At 33.8% G+C, this 25800-nt stretch overlaps 1 protein-coding gene across 3 annotated transcripts in view; it reads left to right on the top strand.

Annotated features, from left to right (window-relative positions):
* Nucleotides 1-187: 187 nt before the first annotated feature.
* Nucleotides 188-25800, top strand: part of Klp98A (kinesin-like protein 98A) — a 254634-nt gene continuing 229021 nt past the window's right edge. For all 3 annotated transcript variants that reach the window (XM_075367558.1, XM_075367559.1, XM_075367557.1), the window contains exons 1-2: nt 188-345; nt 3413-3485. In XM_075367558.1, coding sequence (XP_075223673.1) covers nt 299-345; nt 3413-3485 — 120 coding nt within the window. In that variant the 5' untranslated portion in view covers nt 188-298. The remainder of the gene's footprint in view (nt 346-3412; nt 3486-25800) is intronic.

Below are 25800 nucleotides of genomic sequence, written 5' to 3'. Positions count from 1 at the left end.
TCTGGTTTAACTTTTAAGTACAGTTTATTTTAAATAACTTAATTTTGTATTACTGAAAATTAATTATTTACTGGTGTCCCTATTTAAGTTTCTTGTTTTATTTTTTGTTTTTAAACGCTTGAAAAATAAAAGGGAATGTTTAGTTTTATTCTGTTACTGTTGGACAACATGAGTTAGTAATCAGTGATCTGTCTAAGGCAGTTAAAGTTTGGTTGTGTGCTTGTTTGTTTACGCTCGTTTTAGTGAAGTTTGTTGTTGTTTATTTGTAATGTAAGGTATTTATTTATAACTAAGGGTCATGGCATCCGTTAAAGTTGCTGTCAGGGTTCGTCCCTTTAATCAGAGGTTGGTTGTCGCTGTGTTATTGTTTTAAAATATATTTTTTAACGTTTTTCAATAATATATTCCGTTATATTGTCATTGTTATTATTTTATCCTAAATAATGTTATTAGGCTTAGTTAATTTGAAAATTTACTTGGAGGGGTTGTTTTTTTCTATATATTTTTCTGCTTTACTGAGTTTAATGTAATTACGTTAAGATAGACCGTTTTAGTGATGAGATTCGTAGAATTAACCTTAACACATTTCTGTTCTCCAAGGTCTCGCTTCAAAACCCAAAGCAGATCAGTTCTTTTGTCCTTTTATTTAAAAATATTAAAACATTTCCTATTGAGTAATTTTGATGCTACTATTGACGTAAGTAATTTTTAAAAATTGTGAGAATTATTGAAAAAAGTTGGTTGTACATTGAATTATTTTTTATGAAACTATTTAATCATCTGCTTGTATATTAAACTTTTTAAATTGTTAATTAGCCCGAAGAATGTTAAAAGTTTTTAAAATAAAATTTAAAAACAGAAAAAATGTTTAAAAACAAACTGTTAAAATCTGTGTCAGTTTTGAAAATCAAAATAACTGCAATTTTTATTTACAAGAGTTCTTCATCCGCTTAGTTAGATCGATTTGTTTTTTAATTTATGTTTACTATTTTTTACGTTTATTTATGTAATAGATCAACACCGATTCTTTAATTATTACATTTTGTTAATTTTGATGTCAGTTGCCCATGGATTTGTCAGTTGTACTTTATTTTTGCTTTGTTTTATTATTTTTGCAGATTCCACTAAACAAAGATTTATCTATAACTGTCTGCCTATAATTCCACGACTTTTACTTTTCATTTGCAGTTAAACTGTATATATAGCAGCTAGTTTTATGTTTCTTTTGTAATTTAGGTGAATATGTAGTAGGCGAGTAGAATTAAAAAAGTTAGAGGTTGTTAATTTTAGCTTTATTGATAAATGTTATCTGAAGTGGTATAGATTAAAAATAAGAAGTTATTTGTTGACTGAATATAATCTAAATTTTGATATGTCTTGTATGCATATATGCATCAGCTCTTTAAAGAAGGTGACAGGAAACTAATTCACTTCTGACGTTTAAGATTAGCTTTAGATGTTTATGGTTCTTAATAATGGGTATGCTGTTTAAGGAATATTACTAAATTAAACACCCGTATCAGATCATTTATAACCACTATGGTTTTGATGTATGGTACATGCTTATGTAAAAAAAAATTATTTATTTTCATTTAGTTAATATTATGAATGTTTAAAAAAAGTACAAGTCCTTTACTGTTTCTACTTTATTCTGGGTTATGAATGTTTTTATTTTTCCTGGCAAAAAGATAATAATTACAAATTTAATTTATTGTTTTACTTTTCTCCTTACCCAAGATTTAAGAAAAAAATTAACCAATTTTATAAAACAATAAATAAATAGACTCGCTTTCTAAATGTGTAAAATTTTACTGATAGAATATTTTTCAGAGATTAATCCAGCCTTTTCCCAGTGATATTGTAGATGTGGTGTTATTAATGGCACATTAAAGTGGTAAAAATATCCATTAATATATATCTGGTATTTGATCTGTATTGTGTAATCCATTTTACTAGTAATTTTTGTTAAATTTAGTCAGTATGTATGTTTTTTAAATGCGTTAATTTCATGGATTTTGTGTGCTATATCCAATTTTTAAACAATAAATTTATTTTTAATAAAACATTTAAAGATATGCGCCATTGAGACCTGTGCTATACATAAAACTGTGAAGAAAAGGGCTGGATTAAAGTCTAGCAAAATATTTTTTGCCAAACTAATCTGAAAACTTTTTTTTATGTATATACAGATTCATGATTTTCATGTCACTGCCATCTGAATATGATAAACTAATGTGTGATTTTATCTATGAATTATTATGTACATTTTAGACACTGAATTTATCAGAAAAGTTCATAATTTGGTAATAGTAGTTAGTAAAACTTAGCTAAGCTGATATTGTGTTTGTTTACAATTATAATGTGTTTAAAATTATTAGTATAAGTTTTCTAGTGGTAATGTTTAAGATTACGTTCTGTCTTTATATCTATTATGTCTTTTTTTTTAAATTTATAATTCTGTGGTAAGAACTGAGAACTTTTTTTGTGGTTTAAGGTTTTCTTTGTGCTAACATGATTTTCTTCATTTTAATAAAAATGTACATAAAAACCAAAATAAGGTTATATTTTGTACCTTCAGCTACTTGTTTGCTACTTCAAACAGTTGTTTTTATTTTTTTTTTATTTTTGGCCATATACTGGAATACTAGAAACTGCTAATCAGGTAAAAATTTTGCATATCAAAGTTTTGTACTTTTTGATCCCTCTCTAACAATTTAGCATTGAAAAATTCCAAAAGGATGTATTTATTACACACATTTGTATGTTACCCTATTTTTTGCTTGATATCTCCAGACTGGATGGACCGATCCAAATGAAATTTAGTACTATGATTTCTGTACATCGGGCATTGATGTCAGTTAAATTTGTCAACACTTGTTCAAGAGGGCAGGAATGATCTCGTATAATTTATGGATCTCGTATCTCAAAACTTTACTTACAGGGTTTGTAATGTTTTCACATATCAATAATTTAATGCCCTTTATGTAGTTAAGATAATTTCTAATTGTGTTTGACCTTATTGAAATAATAGTAGGGAGGCAAAAATCAATTATTTTGTGTAGTTTCTGAACTCAAGACACTTGTAATAATTTGATGATTCTATTAAATTTCTCTTGTTGTTGTTTTGGGCAGTTTAATTCACAAGTGTGGGATGATAATAAGCCTAATTCTTTTTATATCTTAAGAATAAATCAATCAATTTTTTATTGATGATGCCATTTAATTTGGATATAATATTTATTTCCTGGCCTTGCAGGGTAAGTTATATAACTCTTAACCTGTTTTTTACGTTGGGAAAAAGTAAAAGATTTCACTTTAACTATATAAGGATGTATTGTAGTTTTAAAATTATACTAATATCTTTATAAAAATGTTGTTATTAAATTGTAAAATTTGTTTCAATTCTTTTCAGGGAAATAGATATGGGAGCTAAATTAATTATACAAATGGAAGGGAAAAAGACCAGAATAACATGTTCTAACAAGGTAAATTATTATTTTAGTAATTAGTATGTTAAAATACACAGATTGATATTAGATACTTAATTTATAAATGTGCTTTATTTTTATTGATTTCTCATGAAGATTATCAATATTTTTAATTGTTTCTTAAAATCCATTATAATCTTTTAGATTTTACTTGTATATTATTTCATTTGGAATCATCTGTTTTATTAATAAAAATGTTTGTTCACCTGTGTTGATGTAAATATGACATTGAACATAATATTATATAAGTAGAGCGTTGTTTGTAACCGTATTTGTTAACGATTAAGTAGTAGTGTTTTCAGGTGAAATTATTTTACGTGGAATTTTCTCTAATACAACTCTAATGTTTTAATATTGCTTAATTTATTTATTTTTGTAATTACGTTTCTATTTTTCAGTTTTGTATTTATATTTCTTAATGCCATTTTGCCACTGCATAATGGTGGCGTCTGTTGTCTTTCATCCAGAGGTTCCAGGGGCAGAGCCGCGGTCGAGCATGGCATTTTTCACATGCCACAAAATTCATTATCATCTATTCATTATCTGTTATCGAGTATAGGCCGTGTTGTGTGTCGCCGCATTAATAAATAAATTTATAAAATTAGTTATTAATGTTAAGCGCTTTCCAATAATCTACTCTTAATCTAGTCCTTCTTTACATTTTATTTACAGCATTTCAAGTGTTCAAAATCGATAATTCTATACTCATTAAATTTATTACGTTTTGTTAATTTTTATTCTTTTGTAATGTTATTTGGACCACAATCACATTAATCACACTAGAAACTCTATATTCCAGCTTTGATAACAATACACATTGTCCAGATCTGTGGAAGTCTGGAATTAACCGTAAGTTAACATCCTGATTTTTAGAACATCAAATATGTCAATGGAATGCCTGTTAATGTCTGTATAACAAAAAATTTAATTGTATTCAATGTTTTGAAAACAAATATAGTTTTGAATCTCATGTAGGTATTCTATAAACCCTTATGTTTGATTGTATTTATCCAGTAATTATTTTAGATCGAGTTAGGTGATGGTTTATTTTATTCTATTTTATTATTTACTTTTTTTATCGTTAAAATACTGAACTACATGAAATACTACATCAAAGCGAAGCTATTTTGATCATTACCTACATCACGGTATCCATTAGTTGTTATTATTAGTATCGGTGTAGACTGTTTATTCAGAAGTACGGTTTTCTAAATATGAATCTATTTTTTTACCGGACAGATTTTAATAAAATTTTAAGCAAAAGGATAGTTGTTTATAATTACGCTACATTTATTTTGATCTAGTACATCGGTGAAACGTTTGCGTGTAAGTAAACAAGTCATTTCCAAAAAATACATTATATGTGCTTTGATAATAACCGGTATATAAAAGTAACTTTAAATGATTACATTAATTATATTCAGAAAGGATCTGTTTTTATTTCACAGGTAAAAATTATAAAAAAAATTCATAGGACTGACCTATATTAACCAAAAAATTTTATTAGTAGTTTTCTAGCTAATATGGTTTTTTTATTTCTATGTTATTCAAAATTGAATGTATTATTTAACGGACATTATCATAATTAATACTCATGGGAGCAAATGTTGAGTTTTCTATATTCTTTCAAAACTATTTTTTTTTGTCTTAATTCAAATTCTTACCAAAATGCTATAATGTTTTTAGCGATTTTGAATAATTCATCTACATCAGAATTATATAATAATACCGTTAAGGTTGTAAACAACAGAAAGGACGTATAATTTTTTGAACTTATATTTCAATTGATATATTTCAAGTTAGATAAAAATATAATGAAAAACTTAAAAGGACCGGCATCAGCTTATATGGAGTTTGTCGGTTAGAAGTTCCTTATACTAATAGGTATCGGGTGTTATTACAATATTTTTTTATTTCTTGTTCGGTTGTTTAATAAAAGTTTTAAAAACGTTAAAAGATTTGTAGTTACACCGATTTAAGTTACTTTTAATTTTTTACTTTGTTTAGGCGAGCGCTTGCAAATAATATAATTCATAGAAGATTAACTCAAGCTAATTCTATTCTTAGTTTTGAGATTTATTATATTACATAAAGATTGTATTGTAAGTTTTTATGTTGCGTTTCTGCAATAGCATTCTGATTGTATTTTATTCAAGTGTTGTTGTATAATTTATTCGTATCGCATTTGCTTGATGGTACTCTACATTTATATTCCTGACTGTTGTAAACAGTGTGAAATGAAATATGCACTTCAAACATTCTAAGAACGTTTTCATTGAGGAGATAACGCAAACAAAATTAATGAAGAAATTCTAACCGGTATTATTGTTAGGAATACTATCCATTTTTTTCTACTTTGGGAATCTTCTTAGTGAGGCGCTACTAACTCGATATGCGCATGTAAATGCTAGATTTGAAGATTTCTACAATATTTGGTGAAAATTTTGTAATTATATTTTTAAATTATTTCTCTATCTATGTGTACCCCCTATGACAACTATTTTATGTATTTATACTTAGCAATGTACAGCTTTGCTAAAAATATGGTCAAAAATAACTATATTCACTTTTACAAAACCAGACGACAGAACCGTTTTTATATAATTCGATTCGATACTTCGGTATTTAAATATTAGTATGGACTTTAAAACATCTGTTTTTTATCTTATATTTATGTAATCTGTATAATATATTTTTACGAACCGATCTGAATAAATATTTATTTATGTAAGCGTGTATTGAAGCGGTCGGTAAAACTATTGAATTTCAATGTTGTTGGTGGGTGAATTTGATATTTTTAGTAGTTTTTTTTACTTTTGTCAGTCGTTCGGTAATTTTTTTAAAAATTGTTTTTATAATTTATAAGAATATTTTACGGGCTATTGCAATTCTCTTTGATCTTGCCGTTATTGTTATGACCTTATAAACCGTGTTTGTTCTGCGGCATTTAGTATGAAATTGGTTTTTATGCCGTATAAAAAAAATAACAATAAAGTTGGTTTATTTAAAAGAATATTTTGAGTGAAAAAGTTGTACATGTACGGTTTGATGTATTTAAAACCGTTCGACAGCTCTTGGGGCTCTGTAAATTATAAATTCATATAAAAATTAGAGATAGATTTTTTTATTTCGGTTATCAGTTATCAGTTTATTTTAAAAACATAACGGGGAATAACTTCAGTTAATAACATTTATTTTACGAAGTATATAATCTTATTTGATAAACTGAAGGTCGTCACGATTTGTGACATTTAAAAATACAATTAATTTAAAAACGCAGCTTTATTATTCTACGACACGCTTTAGTTTTTTTTTTAGTTTGTACAAACACACACGTGTGTACAAAAGGAGTTAGTATATTATTTTAATTTGTCGTCTGCTTCATACATTTACGGTGATCAGATTTACTCGATGTTAAATACCGTTTTATTCGTATTATGTTTTATTTGTATTACCGTAATGAAATATTAATGTATGTAAATAATTTTTAAATCGACCCCTTCAAATTACGTTAGTGCTTTATAGTTCTTAAGATCCTTTGTTAAGATCAAGCCCTACGTTATAATCGGTGTTTACTAGATAGCTTTCTCGAGCGGTAGGCAAAACAGAACTCCCGAGTAAAGGCCTTCCTTTTGCGGACTAATTCCTCTTCCTTTTTTCCTTATCTTTTATTCCTTTTTCCTTGGATGAGTGCTATCGGAATTTGTTAAGCTGCCATCCCGGTTCTATTTTTGGTGTCGTGCTAAAACCTTTAACAACCAGCCGAGCAACCGCTTTTTTATCTAAGCTCGGTCAAATAGCCACCCTCTGTGCTTGTAGAATCGTTCGGTAACCGTTTGTACTGTTTAGCAGTCGTGTAAAAATCTAACTTAGCGGCTAAGCGATTTATCGGGTAAAGCCAGACAGCGTGTTTATCGTAGAATATAATTAACTAGGTAAGGGAAATTTTTATGTACTTACTGTCGATCGTTAATTATAGATTTAGATTTTTGGAGAGTCAGGAGAGTACTACTCGATTTTTACCCGACGGTTTTGCCTTATGCACGATCCCCGGATGGCTGTCGCTCTTGAAGACAGTTGTCCTGCCGTTGAATTGTATTTAAGAACCGGGTTTCCCATCGGCTAACGAACGTGTAACTTCTGAGCCCCGGCGGCGACCGACATAATTTTTTTGGTAACTAATCGAGGAACGCAAGATAAATGATACCGGAACGGATCAGTATTAAAAGAGGGTGATCGATCCGGTCGAGGGAATACTTCCGATCGTGGATAATCGAGTAGTTCACGAGGATGTACGGTAATGAACGCTTATGAGAGGTGAAGGGTACCGGTCACGAGTCCATAAGTCTCGACCGAAATACATTTGTAAAAGCCTAGGCTTTGCGTATCAGTTCTCGATGGCATCGGGTAGTGCTAAAGGTTTTTCAACCGATGAATGTAAATACTAAAGCGCTTAATTTAATTAATAACGCGATACTACCCCTTCCACTACTTTTTAGGTATGTAGAAAGCCATAAGCGGTGACATTTGTGAGGGTTATTATTTTTTACTCTCGCCAAAGGCTTCTTCATTTTTTTTTGTACCGTCAGTAAAAGAAACGCGGACACTCATGTTTATTATTTTTATGGATACACCAGGCAGAAATAGACGGAGCAGAAAAATTGACTGCTTACAGTGAAAGTCAAAAACAGTTTTACTTTTCAAATGATAAATGTTAAGTTTTTAATGAAGATCAATGTCTGTTAACAATTTCATTGTTGACACTTTACAACTTTTTAACCGCCTTAAGTACAATAATGATGAAGTACTGAATTGCATCGTTTAAAATGTAAACGCGCATAAATACTACTTAGAATATAATCGTTTAAACAATTATGATATCTAATATTATTTTAAATTAAATAAAATTTCACGTGCAAAATATTTATCGTATACTGTATAATTCGCTGTAGATAATTTTTGAAAAAATATTCAATGCTTTCTTTTAAGCTAACTTTTAAGCCTTCTTTCATCAATAATAAAGCGTGGATTTAAAGGATCGGTTTTTTAAAATCATTACATCAAAAAAGTCTTCTCGCTGGAGAAGTCTGTATTCACAAAAATGTGTCAGAACTCAATTTTGCTTTTTAATTTACGTTTAAGAAACAAATCGTTCAAATGCTGTGTATTCGATTCATCTAACATGATATTTTGGTCGTTAATAGGTACGGTTATACGATTTTGTTAATCTATCTGGAAAGTATGTAAGGAAGCCGGTGATAATTTCTTCTGGTAAATGCGAGTAAAAACATTATAATCGGAATAATTACTTCGTAATAATCACTTACGCTAACTTTTTTACCGAATAGATTTGTTTCCGATAATTTCAGAAATTTTGATCGTGTTCTTTTTCCCCTCTCGATAGAATTAGTCGATTATAAATTTTCAAACGGTGATTATTAAGGACTATTTTTTTAAAAATGTTAATCGATAATAAGGAATATTTTCTTATTTTATCACGAAATTTTGATCGCGTGATTTTGAGCGATGTTTTGCTGAAATGTACGTTTATTTTCTAACGTAAACTTGGAATCGTTGCGAATGAATAAACCGCGGACGTTAAGAAATTTTACGTTCTTAAAATTTTCATAATATTTTATGTCTACGAGGAGGTGACCGAAATATAATAAACGATCGCTTATAACTCTCAAACGAGAAAAGAGGGTCAAGCGAATAAATGTTAGTAACTAATGTGTAGTTGTTACTAACCGGTTTTAGTATTTGCAAAAAATCTGCTGAATAAGCGATAATAAAACCGCATAGTAACAAGTAAAAGAATTTAATACCGGCCGAAAAAATCGTAGTATTAACTAATGTTAGTTGTTACTAAATTATACCGCACAGCCTTGCAGTTTGTTTTGTGTGGAGTGTAACCGATGTATCTGCCTGTTCTGTTAACGTTTGTGATTTCCTTCAAATACACGCACCAAAAATATCGATAAGCAGCTATGAAGATGAATCGAGAAAATTAATCTACAGAGATTTGTTTGCTAGATTGTCGGCTGAAAATTCAGTCAAAATTGCGTTCTGTGTTGGCCGGAAAGAAAAAGACTAGGGAAACTATAATTCAGGAGAAAACATCACGAAAAACCGTTAATGTCACTCGGTTGTCTAAGCTACTTTTCTTTTTCCTGTTTAGCCTCCGGTAACTACCGTTTAGATAATTCTTCAGAGGATGAATGAGGATGATATGTATGAGTGTAAATGAAGTGTTAGTATTGTACAATCTCAGTTCGACCGTTCCTGATATGTGTGGTTAATTGAAACCCAACCACCAAAGAACACCGGTATCCACGATCTAGTATTCAAATCCGTGTAAACATATGTCTAAGCTACTAGGTTAAAAAAAAAACTGATTTCAAAGAGACAAACCCACCGGGTCGGTTTAGCGGTGAACTCTTCATCGCAAATCTGCTGATTTCGAAGTCGAGTTCAGATCCTAGTTATCGCGGTTAATTTTTTACGGATTTGAATACCAGATTGTGGATACCGGTATTCTTTGGTGGTTGTGTTTCAATTAACCGCACGTCTCGACAACGGTCGACCTGAGACTGTACAATACTACATTTACATTCGTACATATCGTCCTCTGAAGTTAATACCTTACGGTGGTTCCGGAGGCTAAACGGACAAAGAAAGAAGGGATTTCAACAAAAAAAATATAAGCGGGTAAAATTAAGACGGCGGGTGAAAGATTTTCACAAAATAATGAATTAAAAGGAAAATCCTGTATTTGCCAAAGTTCGCGGTGGTTTAGCAGTAAGCACGAAGATAGGTAAGTAAGTTATCTTTAACAACAGAGATAGACTTTGACGACGTTCAGAGAGAAGAAATCCTTAGCCAAAAGAAAGGAACGAACCCCCCAAAGAAAATTATTAACGGCATAAAAATGCTGCAAAATTATGAAAACGATGAAATTTAAGAATTATCTACATCTACTTCCCTATCGCAGCATATAGCTCTATTACAACAAATACGCAAATAGAAAAAGAAAGATTAAAGATTTCGCTCTTTGCGAACGGTCGATTAAAACTAACGAAGAGTCGGAAGATTTTTTAGTTTTTTGTCCTGTTGAGTTAAAATAAAATGTTAAAATAAAATAAAATAAAATCTTAAAACATTTTTCCTTTCTTAAAAGATTAATTAAATAAAATAAAAAGATATTTCACCGGTCGGTGCGTACGTGCATGCTGGTGCACGTACACTTCTTTTTCTTCTTCTTTTTCCTGTTTAGCCTCCGGTAACTACCGTTTAGATAATTCTTCAGAGGATGAATGAGGATGATATGTATGATTGTAAATGAAGTGTTAGTATTGTACATTCTCAGTTCGACCGTTCCTGAGATGTGTGGTTAATTGAAACCCAACCACCAAAGAACACCGGTATCCACGATCTAGTATTCAAATCCATGTAAAAATATCTGGCTTTACTAGGAGTTGAACGCTGTAACTTTCGACTTCCAAATCAGCTGATTTGGGAAGACGCGTTAACCACTAGACCAACCCTGTGGGTTAAGGTGCACGTACACTGTAAATTACGTTCTGTACGCTGTACATTCACTGTAAGTTGATACGCGCACACAAAATCGCCTACTTAGATGTTATTATTGTTAGCATGTTGTTTTAAACGTATTTGTTATTTATTTTCATACATCTTTATTAAATTTTTAAAGGAATCTTGAGGGAAGGAAAAGGACGTAAACTGAAAAGTACGAGTTTAAAAAATACAACGATAGTAAAGAATTAATTAATAGGCATTTAGTAAACCGGTAACATTTCTTGACGCTTTTGTTCGCCTTGAATTCTTCGTTTTCATTTTGCTGTTCTTTATGTTCACCGTTTTCGTCGTCTTTTTGTACCGCGTTATTTTCAAAATCAAATCTGTCATTCGATTGTTTCGCTACGTTATGCACGACAAACGACAACGTTCGGTACTTTCTCAACAGATACTCGAACGCAGTTCATCGGAACTGGAAACTTCATCAGAACTGGATTTGCCCAAACCGTCTTTCTACGGTGACTTTCTTTGGCGTGTAAACGATTAAAATTTTGCTTTTCCTCGTTACGAGGAGGTTTGAACAGAGTTATCAGCCGAGGTGAAATCCCGTACCCGGAATCCCCGGTAAGCACGCCGAACCGTTGTATTGCGAGATTACGGATCTAACAGCGCTTCGCCGCCATATCCTGGCGTCGTGGACGCTTGTTTGCTTTAGCGATAATATTGTCCGTAACAAAGTTAATCGTTTTACGCCCGGTAGATCGACGGAAACCGAAGTCCTGTGCAATCCCGCTCTGAAAATCCGGATCGCCAAGTAGTCTGAAAAAAATTTCCATTTTTTCTCGAACGATAGAGCACCTTCTCGAGATTTATGTAAATCTACGTTTGCATTTTCAAATCTTAATAGCTCCTTACACCTACCGATGTTTATGGCTTTTCTTAGGATGTAATTTTTCCCGTCACGAACCGGCATAAACATCGTCGTGGCTACGACTAACTTCAAATTAGGCTGCTCTTCATCAGACTTAAAACAAGTGTAGTTATTTTACGCTCGTGTGACAGTTAATAGCCTTTATTCAACAAAAACTGTTAGTAGTTAGTAAGCCTCGGGAAAATTATAGTAAGTTGTAAGCTTACTTAGTATTCGCTTAAAACGTAGTAGTCGCTTATAAACAGCTTAGAAATAGTAAGTACTAACTTTTATTCGTTTTATCGACGGTCAAATGAAAGATACGGCGTAAAAGTGCGTTTTTCTTAGCCGTAAAAAGTTTACTTATTTTTTCACAGTCACCGTTTACATCTACACATCTCTTCCGGCGGTGAACCGACTTTACCGTTTCTAGAATAAATAATGACGGTCTTACCTTGATCTTCGACCTCCTCCATCAATTCCTTTGATGTAGAAATCGTTTGACGGTAAAATTATTATTTTTAGTTTAGTCGCGGAAAGAAATGAAGATCGCAGGACGCAAAATCCGGTAAGCGCGGAAGTTGCGGAAAAGATTCGTATTTCGACTTCGTTAGACCCTCGGTGGTTGCACGCGATATGCGGAGCCGAACATCATCTTGTTGCAGAATTATCGGCTTCGTGGACGGCCGAACGCGACGCGTATGTCTTCTAAGGCGTTTTAAAACCACTAAAAGGAGTTATTTCCACCTCCTTTTGTCGACCGCTGCGAGATTCATATTTAATATCCGCTTTACCAGATTCTCGTGCGTGAAATTTTATTTTCGACTTGCTTATAATATTTCTATCAAACGTTTCATCGTAAAAGCTTTTATAGTTTGCGAACGTCACAAGTCTTCGCTTATTCTGCTGTTAAAAATTCAATCGCTACACTTGATTTAGACGCGTCGTTACGGTAGGCGTCGTCGACTCCGTAAAAGCGGTGATAGACAGAAAGCGAGAGAGTGTGGTGTACAAGTTTTGGAGGAAATTAAACTACAAGGTGACAGTACCTATTGCTTTGTGCGACATTTTGTTCTTTCGATACATTCCGGTGTGCATTACAATTCTGACACCTCTCGGTTTACACCGTTGATCTGATCTCCCGTAATAATAATACGCTTTCTTCTATTTGTTACGCTTAATAATAATATTATTAAGGCGAAGACATCGAGCGATAAAAAAGTTGCTAATGAGATGTATCTGAAAGGCGGTTGAAGTTATTGTGTGTTTTATTTGTTTTTCTCTCACGATTTACATTTGCGTTGCATATCGTATAAAATAGTTATAATCAGGAAGTTCTATTGTGAATATTTTTTTTTTTTTGTTTATTTAAAGAGTATTATTAGTTTTATGTTACGTGTACGCTATTAATCTGTATTGTATGTCGCACACATATTATTGTGCTGCTGAATATCCTTGACGAACAGATTTTTTATATTTGAGATTGTACGTTTCCACCTACATCCAGTAATATTTTTTTCTTTCTAATGTTATTTGAAATAAAGTTGACTTGTTATTTAATCGATTCAATTTTGTTTTTCGGCAATAAATTAAAATTAAATGAATAAATAAATAAATTTAATGCAGATATTTACTTACGTAAAAAATTCTCAGTAAATAAAGCCGAGAAAAAAAGTAAAACTATATTACGGCTGATAAAACTAGATCCAGTCAAAGACAACTTCTTTGTTAATATTTTTTTTTTTTGTTTAATTTTTGTTCTACGATTAATTACGTAATTTTTAGTCTCTCAAGCGTTAGTGTATATAATGATTATTGTATACTTAGATCGTAAGCGTTGTAAGTTTTTGTTTTTAGGATAGAAACGGTTTTGAATCGTTATCGTTAATGATATTTACGTAAAGAAAAATTTTATAATATTACACCGGCGACATACAAAATCCTGTCGAGAATCATATACAACCGATGCAAAGACCAACTTGAACTGGAACTTGGGGAATACCAAGGGGGATTTAGGCCATTGAGAGGTTGCCCGGAGCAAATAATATCCCTAAAACTTATGATGGACTTATATAAAAGACGGAAAAAACAACTAATAATCACCTTCGTCGACTTTAAAAGGGCCTATGATTGTATACACTGACCATCCATACTGAATATTCTGAGAAACCTGGGCCTTCACCCTAAACTCGTAAACATGATAAAATTAACTTTAACCAATACCCAGTCCAGAGTGAAATTCAGAGCTGAACTCTCTCAACCCTTCTACATAAAAACTGGCTTGAGGCAAGGAGACGGCCTCTCACCACTCCTTTTTAACTGCGCCCTCGAATTTGTCATGAGAAAATGGTATGAAATAAATCCCAAAAATATAAAAATGGGTACTAAGAAAAACTCCATCACACTAAATCGCCTAGGATTTGCAGATGACCTCGCTCTTTTAGCAAATAATATTCAAGAAGCCAAAACACAAATCATGAGCCTTCAAAACCTAGCACAAAAGATAGGGCTTCATATCTCTTTCGAAAAAACTGAACTAATGGCCATAGATCCTCTGGTAATAGAGCACATTACGGTAAACAATCAGAAAATTAAAATAGTAAAACAATTTAAATATCTAGGGGAAATAATAACTTATAATTTAAATGAAAAAGTGACATGGCAAAACAGGACAAATAAAATGATTAAATCCCAAAAATTAACTTTGTCAACATATAACAAAAAATGCCTTTCTGCTAAAACAAAACTTAAACATTATAAAACTGTAGTACAGCCAGAAGTCACTTACGGAAGCGAGACCCTTTTCAAAATCACTCAGAAAAACCGAATCGAAAAAATTCTGAAAATAGAGAGGAGAATTGTCAGAACGTGTATCGATAAAAAACACCAAAAAGAAGGCCGATGGTGGATTGTGCCAAATGAGGTGGTGTATCGAGAAATAGAGCCTGTTACTGATACTATGCGGAAAAAAAGAATCTCTTTCTTTGGTCATCTCATAAGGATACCGGAAACAAGACCGTCAAGAAATATCATTGAAAAGCTCTGGTTCCAAAAGCTAGAAGTAGGATGGATCAAAGAAATTAGAGAAGATATGAAAGAATTGGGAATTTCCCTGACCGACCTACAGAATAAAACTGGAAAAATTACAAAGCTAAAAGATAAAAGCATTAGATTTAAACAAAAGACAGACAAACGACAAAATACAACGAAGAGGGTGTTTACGGATGAAGAAAAGAAAGCAAGATCTGAACGGATGAAGAAATACTGGGCAGCTCGGAAGAGTAAAATAACACGCTTTTCTCAGAAAAGATCCAACTAAAATTGACTTAAGTGGTCCCATGTTGGCCGTAAAAGCATAATAATAATAATAATTACACCGGCGAACAAAAAATAATTCTTTTTTGTTTCTGGAATAAAATATGTGATTCTGATAGTATTTGTTTTCCTGAATTCAAATATGATATCGGTTTTTCTCCGTCACGCAAGGTTTCCGAGAGACAGACGTTTATAATTTCAAACGTTAGTGCTCATCGCTCACTGCGCCAGGAATTTCCGGGAAGAAATCTGAGTGCGAGTGCAGGAAGTTTACTTTTAAGGATATATTACGATCCAAATTTTTATCGGATGTTTTAATCTCGTTGACAATATCACGGTAATTTTCCGCCTTTCGATTACCCAAAAAACTCTGAGTAAGATTTTTGAATGCTTGCCAAGCTGCTTTCTCCAGTGAATTCAATAGTTCCTCAAACTTTTCATAATGCATTAGTGATCGTATTTGTGGACTCAAAAATATTCTTTCTTTAATTTTTGCGTCGCTAATTTTAACTGTTTTAAGTACATGAAATTAAGGAGTATTGTCCATGGCGGTGACGAAATTCTTCATTTATCCTAGTTTGATATGTGACGGAGGTAGATACACATTTTTAGCGTTAAATAACGGGTCTTGTTTCGCATTTTTTGTTCAGGAATGAGTGATTCGCGTTTAGGCCATTCTTTTCTATGAAATGTTTTTTTCTGTCCCCGCTATCCCATTCGCACAAAAAACAACAGTACTTTGTGTAACCAAGTTGCAGACCAAGAGTAAATACCTTCAAATCACCGCAGATATTCCATTCATACGCTGCATATTGAAGCTTTTCCGTTATAAGTTTGAAGTCTTCATATGTTTCTTTCATACTTGCAGATTGAACCGCAGGTACTGATGGGAATTTATTGCCATTATGCAGAACAACAATTTTTAAACTAACTAGAGGAATCGAAGAACAAGCCCCATTTTGTTGGCTTATGTTCGTTACAAGGTGTCTCCATATGAGAAAAAATTCATCACAAAACACTAAGCCATTTTCTTCAGAAAAATAATTTTTAAATCCAGAAAGACGATTACAGTAAGTACATATATCTTCGTATTCTTCTGATGATTCCATCCTTTTAGCCGCGAAGCAAGCATTTCAGACTGCTTTTTGGATAACTTTAAATCTCTTATGAGATCTTTAAGATTTTCTTAAGTCAGTAAACGAGGCTCAGATGAACGAACAGCTTTGTTCAAAAGTTGTATCACCAGAATCTGTTTCTTTTTCTTTCTTACTTCCATCAGACTCTGAGTTCTCTTCGTCTAATGTCACGTGTTTTGGAGGCTTTGGTACGGGCAGTTCTTCGCAGTGTGGAAGCGGTCTCGCTGCAGATTGCAAGTTAGGGTACACCACTGTATATTTAGATTTTGACGTAATCCCTTTAATGTTTGTTAAGCAGAAATAACAGACAGAAGAGTGATGTTTGGGTCCCCTCCAAATCATAGGGATAGCAAATGGCATGTGGCGTGTGCCATTCCGTGTAGTGAGAAGCCTAGAACACGATAAACAACATATGTGAGGGACCCAGGCCCTTAATTGGTCCCCGCCTTGACACGCAACATAAAGTTCATAACACTTTTTACTAATGGAGTAAGGTTTCACCTTTGGGAATCGAGCGTCACTTCACCGCACAAATAACAAAAATTGTTAGGACGATTTAAACAAACTCTAGGCATTTTGTAACTAACGACTAATTAAAAGAAATAAAGTTGTAAATATGTAATACACAATAACTCACACAAAGTACTCACAATGACATGTTTATTGGTTCACTACTATTTCACAACCGGCATCGTTCTGATGAACGTGTGCTACACTAGATCACGTATGTATATGTCTATACACGTCAGATCCTGTACAACAGTAGCAACGCTACTCTTTGAGTTAACTCATTTGGTTCCATCATATTTACAATGTTCTAGGAGCTTTTACTTGACAATGGGCAAATGGGACGAGAAAAAGTTTTAAAATATTTAAAAAAATTAAAATAACAAAACCTGTGGGCGATAGAGAAATTTCGAATACATATTTGAACAAGGTAAAAACTCCATTAAGTACACCTATTGGTACTCGTGAGATAAAAATCATGTCGACCAGTGTTAGTTGTATAAAAAATCAATTTAGTAGATTTTTGACTGTTTTTCATTACATAAAACGATTTGTAATTATAAATACGATTTTAATTTAAAACCGACGGTGGGGAAACCTATTCGACATTTTCAACAGAGGGCGCTGATGTTGCCTTCGTCGTCTGTTCGCTTCTTGGTATTATAGTTTTGACTGCTCCTTCGCCTCTGGTGTTTCGTAGGAACCCGGGTTTCATTAGCGGTTACGGATCGGAGCAAATATTCGTTTGAAACGTTCCAAATTGTAGGATGAAACATCGCATTCAAACGATCTTTTGACGGAATTCGAGCGATCGCGGACATAGTTTCGCGTCAAGCTTCTTTGTATCGCAGCGTTCGTTTAGTATGTTGGCGCTTTCATTGGAGATGCTTACCGTCTCGCCTATTTCTTTGATTTCAATCTACGATCTATCGAAATAATTATTACCGATTTTTGTGATTATTTCTCTGGTTATCTTAGTCGGGCGTCCGGTACGGTGTTCGTCTTCACAACTCGTTTGACCGCGTTTAAATTCCGAAACCGGCGTGTATGTCTGTGAACGGTTTTAAATAACCGTGCACCCGCATCTCTTCGCTTTAAAATGCCGTTTCCGTTTTCAAGCAACGGTTTTACGACTGCAGAAACTTACTTTATTTTACGAAATCAGTTAGAGCGTCTTCTTTAGCGAACCGTAACATATAATTAAGTAACATACATAGAGGTGAACACCTGTACGTCTAAGCCGTTCTTGACCTCCTTATTGTTACCGAACTAGGCGTCACGTAAAAATTCTTTGAGACGACAGGACAAAAAAGGTCCGATGTTACGAGATTGGGACTGTAAGATGGATGAGGCAATACCTCCCGATTTGATTTTTTAATACTTTCCCCAATCGAGGAAGACGTTATCGTTCAGACAGAAACAGGACGTTTCCTGCTTTCTGCGGGTTTCACTTTATTCTCTAGCCTATCACAACGGTAATCGCTGTCGATCGTACGTTCCTTTTCCAATTGAAAGCAAGAAACCGGGCCTTTGTAATCCCAAAACTCCGTTAGCATCGCTTTACCCTACGACGTATAAGTTTTAATTTTCTCTTGGCGGGCGAACCGGAATGTTTCCGTTCCGTACTCTGAAGTTCGGATTCCGTCTCGAAATAATAAATCTAAGTTTCATCGCAAGTTATAGAGAAAAAAACAAAAAAACATTACCTTCCGCTAATACTCGCCGTTTATGTTTCGTGTAAATTTGATTCGGATATCTGCGATTTTGATTCGACCGTGTCTCGAAATCCACCTCGAACACGTTTTGCCGTAGTTGAGTTTATCGTGGTTTAATGGAACGGACAGCGCCGATATTCTCGCTACAAATATTTTTCAAATTTTTATTTGTCTATTCTTCCGACATCAGTAGTTTACTTGTGGGAAATTCTGCTGTCGAAAGCTAACCTAGAGATATGTGGCTGACCACCAGCCGATTAAGGCTCCAAGCGCTTTATTATGGTGGACAGGTAGGTGGTACTTGCTGGCATTCAGCGACCTAGGCGTGGAAGCGAATTGCTGTCTAGACGAAGTAAATTTTAATTTATCGATGTCATGTATATTTTTTTTAGTAGTTGACGGTGTGCGCCTACCGACTTTAGTAAATATATATGACAAGTGAGCGGTTGGGGCACGTAAGCCGGTGGTGTATGGCACCGCGCTCAGTCCGCTCACGCTGTTGGGTAAGCTCTAGGAGCTATTTAGGATACTGGTCGCTAAACTGTTTCGCGGCTCAGTAGCCGTTTGAGGCACAGACATTCGGTCTTATGCTTCAGGGTGACCGAACGGAGTGGTGGCGGGAGAAATGCCAAGCAAACCAAATCAAACCAAACCGATCGTCTGTTCTTTCGAATAAGATCATTAATGCGATTTTGCAAAGCGTCAGTCAAAACTTATCCACCGGTCTTCCGCTACGATGAAGATTAATGACACTTGTTCTCTCCGATTTAAGCCGTTCGATCTTCGTATAAACGTTTGCACAGTTAACACACTTTCTACCTTACCGTTTTAACATCAGGCAGTGAATTCCGGTTGATTTTACACCTTCAGAAAACAAAAATCTTATCGCAGCAGCTGATATTTTCTCTGTTAGCGGTGCCGACTCGAACGTCAGACGACGTTTAACTATTAAATAGTTTTTCTTAGCGAACGACCCTCGTACGTTTAAGATTCGATCGTTTCAGTAACGGAAGAAAACGGTCGACAAAAAAAAAGTTGTGTAACTTGCCTTTAAAATTTAGGCGTGTCATGACAGCAGGGATCGATGAAGACGATGAAAAACCAAACCGTTGCTCCCATCGGTTGTTAAACTTGTTCGGGACGGTTGTTATTTCTGAAAATAGCCTTTATGGTATCGGCCGATCGCTTTTGACGCTACGAATACAAATAATGTATTTAATTTTGCCCTTAGCATTTAATAGACTCCATCTGTGTGTCGAAATAAAACCCGCTTGATGTAGACTATCTCATCGGTTGTAATTTCTTGTTTTACTAATTAATTATTGAGAATCATTAAAATTGAAATATTAGTCTACGTAGGTATTGAAGTTTGTGATATTTGTTTCTTTTATTTCTTACAACGTCGAGAAAGATAGATAAGATATCGGTGCTTTCGTTAAATTTGCGATAATTTATCGCATAAGGTATACTCTTTTCCCGAATTAATTAGTAATTGTTTTAATACGAACGACTAACGTTTAAATAATCTCGTAATTTATATCATTTATATTCTTATTTATTACCTTTTATTTTATTGGCGGTTGACGTTTATGACGTACACAATATTTATACGACGTGATTTATCTCTTTTACCGATATTATAAACGTTTCCCTTTTTTATTATATTAACTTTGTCTTCAGTGATTTACAGCATTTATACTAATCGCGCACATCTTTGCCGATGAGTTTGAAATTCAATAAGTCGTTCCTGTTTTTCCAACACGCGGTTTTCTATTGACCGGTGCAATTTTATTTATTTCATTACTGAAATTTGTCTTGAGGAAAAATAAAGAAATTGTACGCAGGAGGTTTTTTACGCCCATATAATAAACCAAAAAGTCTTGTTGCCTATTAACTTAGTCGTTTGTTATCGCCTTCACTCGTTTTTAATCGCGTTTTGGTTGCGGAATTTATCCCGGGTCCGTGATGTTATTTTTTTTATCGTTATTATTTACGTCAAAACGACTGCTGCTTTTCGCGGTTTATTACGTGTCGTGTAATCGTTATTCCGCTTACAAGCTTCACGGAAATTCAGATCATCTGATTCGGTCTTGAACGTTGTGGACCGCTGTTCGTAAGACGATGTCTTATAATCGTTTACGAATGTAGCCTATTACCTACAACGGCGGATCCAGGACGTTTTAATGATTATGATGAGGAGCCCCTCCGCCTGGACGGCGCTTTCCCTTCTATAAAAGCATATTAATGTTTCATTAGATTTTCTATTAATCGGTTGTCCGGCTACACAATTTGTGATAAATTCGAATTCCTTTTAGGAGATAAAAATTAATGAAATTATTTGTTTACTATCGAGAAAATACGATTTAATATTGAAAACGCAAATTCAACAAAACTTTTATTTAACTGTGTACATTCTCGTTCGTTTTCGCCTCTTTATAAAATTAAAAAAAAATCATACTAAATATAAGAGGACGCAGTCTTAATCAAAATTTCAAAAACCCGCAAAACACGTACAAAAATTATTGAATTAAGCTTGATTTGTCCTATAGTTAAGAAACTTTATTAAAATCTTTTTTCAATAAATCCATCGTAAGTTACTTTAATATTGAGTAACAGAATACAGAAACGACTCTTTTTTTTAAAGAAAAGACACGCTAGCGTACAGATTAAAATTTTGGGAAAATTGTATTTTCTTTAATTCGTTGTCATTGCAGCGGAAATTTTTTTCTAGTTAAGTCTCTTCTTTTAGAGTACATCGAGTCGCTTTACAAGTTATACACGATATAATGTATATCGTATATTAATTATAAAATAACCATTGCGATCCAAAATAAAAAGAAATTCTTGAAAACAAGGAAGTTTTTAATTTCGTAGCCATCACACAAGCACTACGTACTACGTAGACTGACGGTAAAGCATTTTCAAAAATGTTCATATGCCGTTCAGCGATTACCATAACGCATTTTTATTTTTCTGTTTAGCCTCCGGAACCGACGTAAGGTATTACTTCAGGAGGATGAAATGTATGAACGTAAATGAAGTGTATTCTTGCACGTACTCAGGTGACCGTTCCTGAGACGTGTGGTTAATTGAAACCCGACCGCCAAAGAACACCGGTATCCACACCATAACACACCGAATTTTACCTATAATTCATCCCTCCATGTACGAGTAGGTTTTCCCATTCGGCATTTCTTGTTCTAAAAACCCGTTCACCCCGACGGAATCCATTCATTCAGTCTAAAAGTCCCGTATTATTTACGCTGTTATTCTTTCTGACACCAATCGTACTAATAATCATCTTATACTGCGTGTCATTTCTAGTCTCCTATTTAACCCGGTCGAAAGCGTCCGATTTCGTCATCCGTTGTATATACGCGAGTAACTGCGGCTTTACCTTTTAATTCTTTTTGGAAATTTTCCTGAACGATGTCACGAGAGATCGGCGTTTCTTTCATCCGCAATTTGTGTTTTTTTATTCACCTCCTTACTACTTTTCTATCGAAAAAGTCTGAATGCCGATTATAATCTTTGCCGTACTAGGAATTTATCTTCTAGATCGGTATAAAAATTTCTTCGGAGTCTGTAATCGCATCTATCTTATCGAGATTTAGTAATAGGTTTTTCTTCCCGATTATTTCTGCCGGTTGCTTCACTATCTCTTGAAGATCTCCACTCGAATTTCTTACTGACAAAATATCATCGATTATCTCGGTTTACTAGGTCGGAATCCGTTTATATTTTTTTCCTTATACAGATGTTTCAACTTCTGATGTATACTATTTAAGCCGTACTTAAACAATAATGGTGACAGCGGACGACCTTGCTTCGCTCTTCGTATTTTAAATTTACTTCGCTTCCTTTCCGACTCGATAACTCTTTCGTTTTCTTCGTATAGGCTTTTGATTACCTCTACGGACGTATTCTCCAACCTGATGTCTTTCGAAGACTTCCATATGCAGCGATGCTTTAAGGAGTCAAAAACTTTTTTAAAGTCGACAAAAACCATTTGTACAGGATTTTTTATATCGATGTGATAACGTACCGAGAGGTTATCTCTAAAGTAAAGACCGTCTCATTGTAAAAAAATTCATTCAGAAAACTTTATAAATATTTTTTATTTCTGTTAAACTACATACATATGCTACTTCTCTATGTAATCGCAGCATGAATTAAGACATTTATCGTAGCGATACACCATTCCCTCGTCGTATTATTCTGCCGCCATCTTTTTTGCCGCTGATCAACAGTATTTTTAAGTTCATCGTCACCCGCGAATTACTTACCGCTCAAAAATCGTTTCAATTTCCCAAACAAATGTTAACGAGTAGGAGCTAAGTCCGGACTATATGGCGGGCGATCAAAATTTTCCATCCGAAGTTTCTCAGTAAATCACCTGTCGGATCCTTAACATGTGGACGTGCATTATCGTGCAGCAGGACGACGCCGTCTGTCAGCCGCCCACGTCGCCGATTTTGATTGGCGCGCCGTAACTTACGTAGAGTTTCGCAGTAGGCTTGTGCATTTATAGTCGTTCCACTCGGCACGTATTTTGTTTTATTTTTAATTAATTTTATTTAAAACTCTTAACGATAGGATAAATATTACCGTAAAATAATGTTTTTTATTTGTATTTTAGATATATCGGTGGGATGGAGTTTTCAAACGGCGGTTGAAAAAACGGCAGCGCAAACATAATAAGGCCTTTTCCGTGAGCGGAAGTATCGTGTTAAGTAATAAAAAAACGGTTCAATTTTCTGGTGTAATAAATACGGATATATTGTTACTTTTTAAGTATAATTGACCGTTGTTTTTAGCAAAAATTGCTTATTAGTAACTGTAAACGCAAGGATAAGTTAACACCGGTAAATAAAATTTTCTAAATATCTGTCTGCACGATTCATACTTATTGGCGCCAGATAACGATCTGACCGACCGTTTTTGCGTTATGAAAGCTCGTTCTGACTTTTTGATGGAGCGCCAAGAAATGAAATTATGTTTTAGCGGGTAGTAATCATAAGCGTAACAGATGTTTAGTAATGTCGATAAGCTTAGCGTTTTATTAACGCGCTTTAAAGCGAAACGGTTCGGTTTGATTTTGTCGCAAACGAAATCGATTTGATCGTCTCAAAAAATATTATCATTTAACAAAACAACTAGATATTTCGCTTTGCGGGCGACAAAATTATTAGCTTTATCGATAATAGCGATCGTATCCTCGTTATCGGCTACCTGAGAAGCACGATGTCACGGTTTTACCCGCGTCTAAAGTTAGACGGTTACGCATCCGTCGAATAATTTTTTGTAGTCCTGTTGTAAAATAGCCGTACAAAAATTTCTGTTTTTTTGGTTTGACCGCGATAGATAGTTATATGTTAGGCTTTGAACCTTAAGGTTCGAAATTCAATCTCGATCGGACTGTAAATTTTTACGCGCTACTAATTCCCTTTGTCGTATTCCTACACGCAGACTTGAAGCTTTCGATTAAAGAATCGTGTGCGACGTATAACTTTCATCGTTTACATTTTAAGGGTTTTTTTTTACATTTTTAGAGGAATGGAGTTCATATTTACAGGAATAATTTTACGGAAAGCTGTTTATTTACGTTAATAGAGGGGATAAAATCTATAAACGGTACGTGCTGGTTTTGTCCTCGCTGTGGAATTAGGAGGTCGAACGTAAAATCTTCTACGGTAAATGTGTCAGCCGTTGTCCTACTGAGAAATGCTTCACAAAGTTAATGACTTCTTGTTCTGTTTTTTATACGTAACGCTGTGTATGAACACAGCAAAAGCATGTTGTCAATAAAGAAACAGATCGTGCCGATCTGTTTCTTTCGAACATCTGTTTTTTTTACTCGTAATAGAGTAAGAAAGTCTCATTTTTATATGTATTTATTACTTCTACTAATATGTTTTCAGAGAATTACATAACTTTTGGATCGAATTAAATAACCTGTGACGTTTTATTATCATTTCTCCTGCGGCGATGCCGGTTATTATTATCGTTATTATATTTAAAATAATAACAAAGTATTCCAGAATTATATTCTTCTACTTATATCGATCCTTTAAGTAGGATTTACCTCTTAAAAAAAAGGTAACGCTTATTTTAATTTGTATTTTCTTTAAAATTATGTTTATTTTTTGTACGGTAAAATAAAGAAGGTTCCGCTTGACATTTTTTTTTTTTAAGCAAGTATTTTACAAGAATCGAATAAAGCGATCGGTTAAAATACACCGGTAATCGAACGCGGTATGTATTATCGTTTCAAAAGGCAGAGCACAGTAACCGACCGCAATAGCTCGGCTATTTCTTTTTATTTTTAATTGTTTTTTACCGACTTTATCGGGTACTTACGTATTAACGCCACCGCAGCAGAAGTTGCGCTAATGCTCCGATAAAGAGCAATCTACCCTTACGTAAAAATAATCGTGGTCGAGTATTGTGATATCTAACCAAACTTAACCTACGCTCGCTTCGCACGCTAGCCTTGACTATTCTATCAACAGTAATTGATTATTTAAGTAATAATTAATTAGATTAGGTTCAGCTCTTGATGATTGGGGTTGTGTTTTTTATGTTCCGATTATTCGTGGTTATTATTGCATCGTTAATAGTTCTTTTTCGTTTTATTATTAGTTTTTAGTTGTTTAGTGATGTTTTTAGTAGACAAATAGAATAGAAATAGAAGGATTCCTACGTGCTATAGTTAATCATAAATACAATTTTATCGATCCTGATAAATAAAGCTGTAGCTGCGATGGCGTTAATACGTAAGTACCCTTTATTGACAACATTAAACGTAGAAAAATGAAATTTATCCACTCCTCCGATCTCGAATCGAGATATTTTTTTCGGTATAAGACCGCTGTACCGTAAACAGCAGGAGGGGACGATTCAAACGTTTTAAACGGAAAGGGTGGCGTTGCTCGTGACCCGTCGACATAAATTTACATTGGAAAACAGCAATTTTGATGTAAAAAATTTCGGCCTACGACAACTGTAACCAAAATGACGGCCAATTAATGTTATGCTCCTACCTCGTATAACGATCAATTTTGAGGTGTTAAACCGCTGTAGTGGTATCGTACTCCAAAATATTTCTTTTCGAATTTGTAGCGTTACATTACATATATAGGTTTCATTTCTGTACATTAACTGTTGAAAAGTTATTTAAGGATTGCCCTCGT

Source organism: Lycorma delicatula, chromosome 5 (genome assembly GCF_047948215.1).
Source record: "Lycorma delicatula isolate Av1 chromosome 5, ASM4794821v1, whole genome shotgun sequence".
Taxonomy (NCBI): Eukaryota; Metazoa; Arthropoda; class Insecta; order Hemiptera; family Fulgoridae; genus Lycorma; species Lycorma delicatula.
Note: the sequence above shows the minus strand (reverse complement) of the source record. Positions and strands in the feature narration are given on the sequence as shown.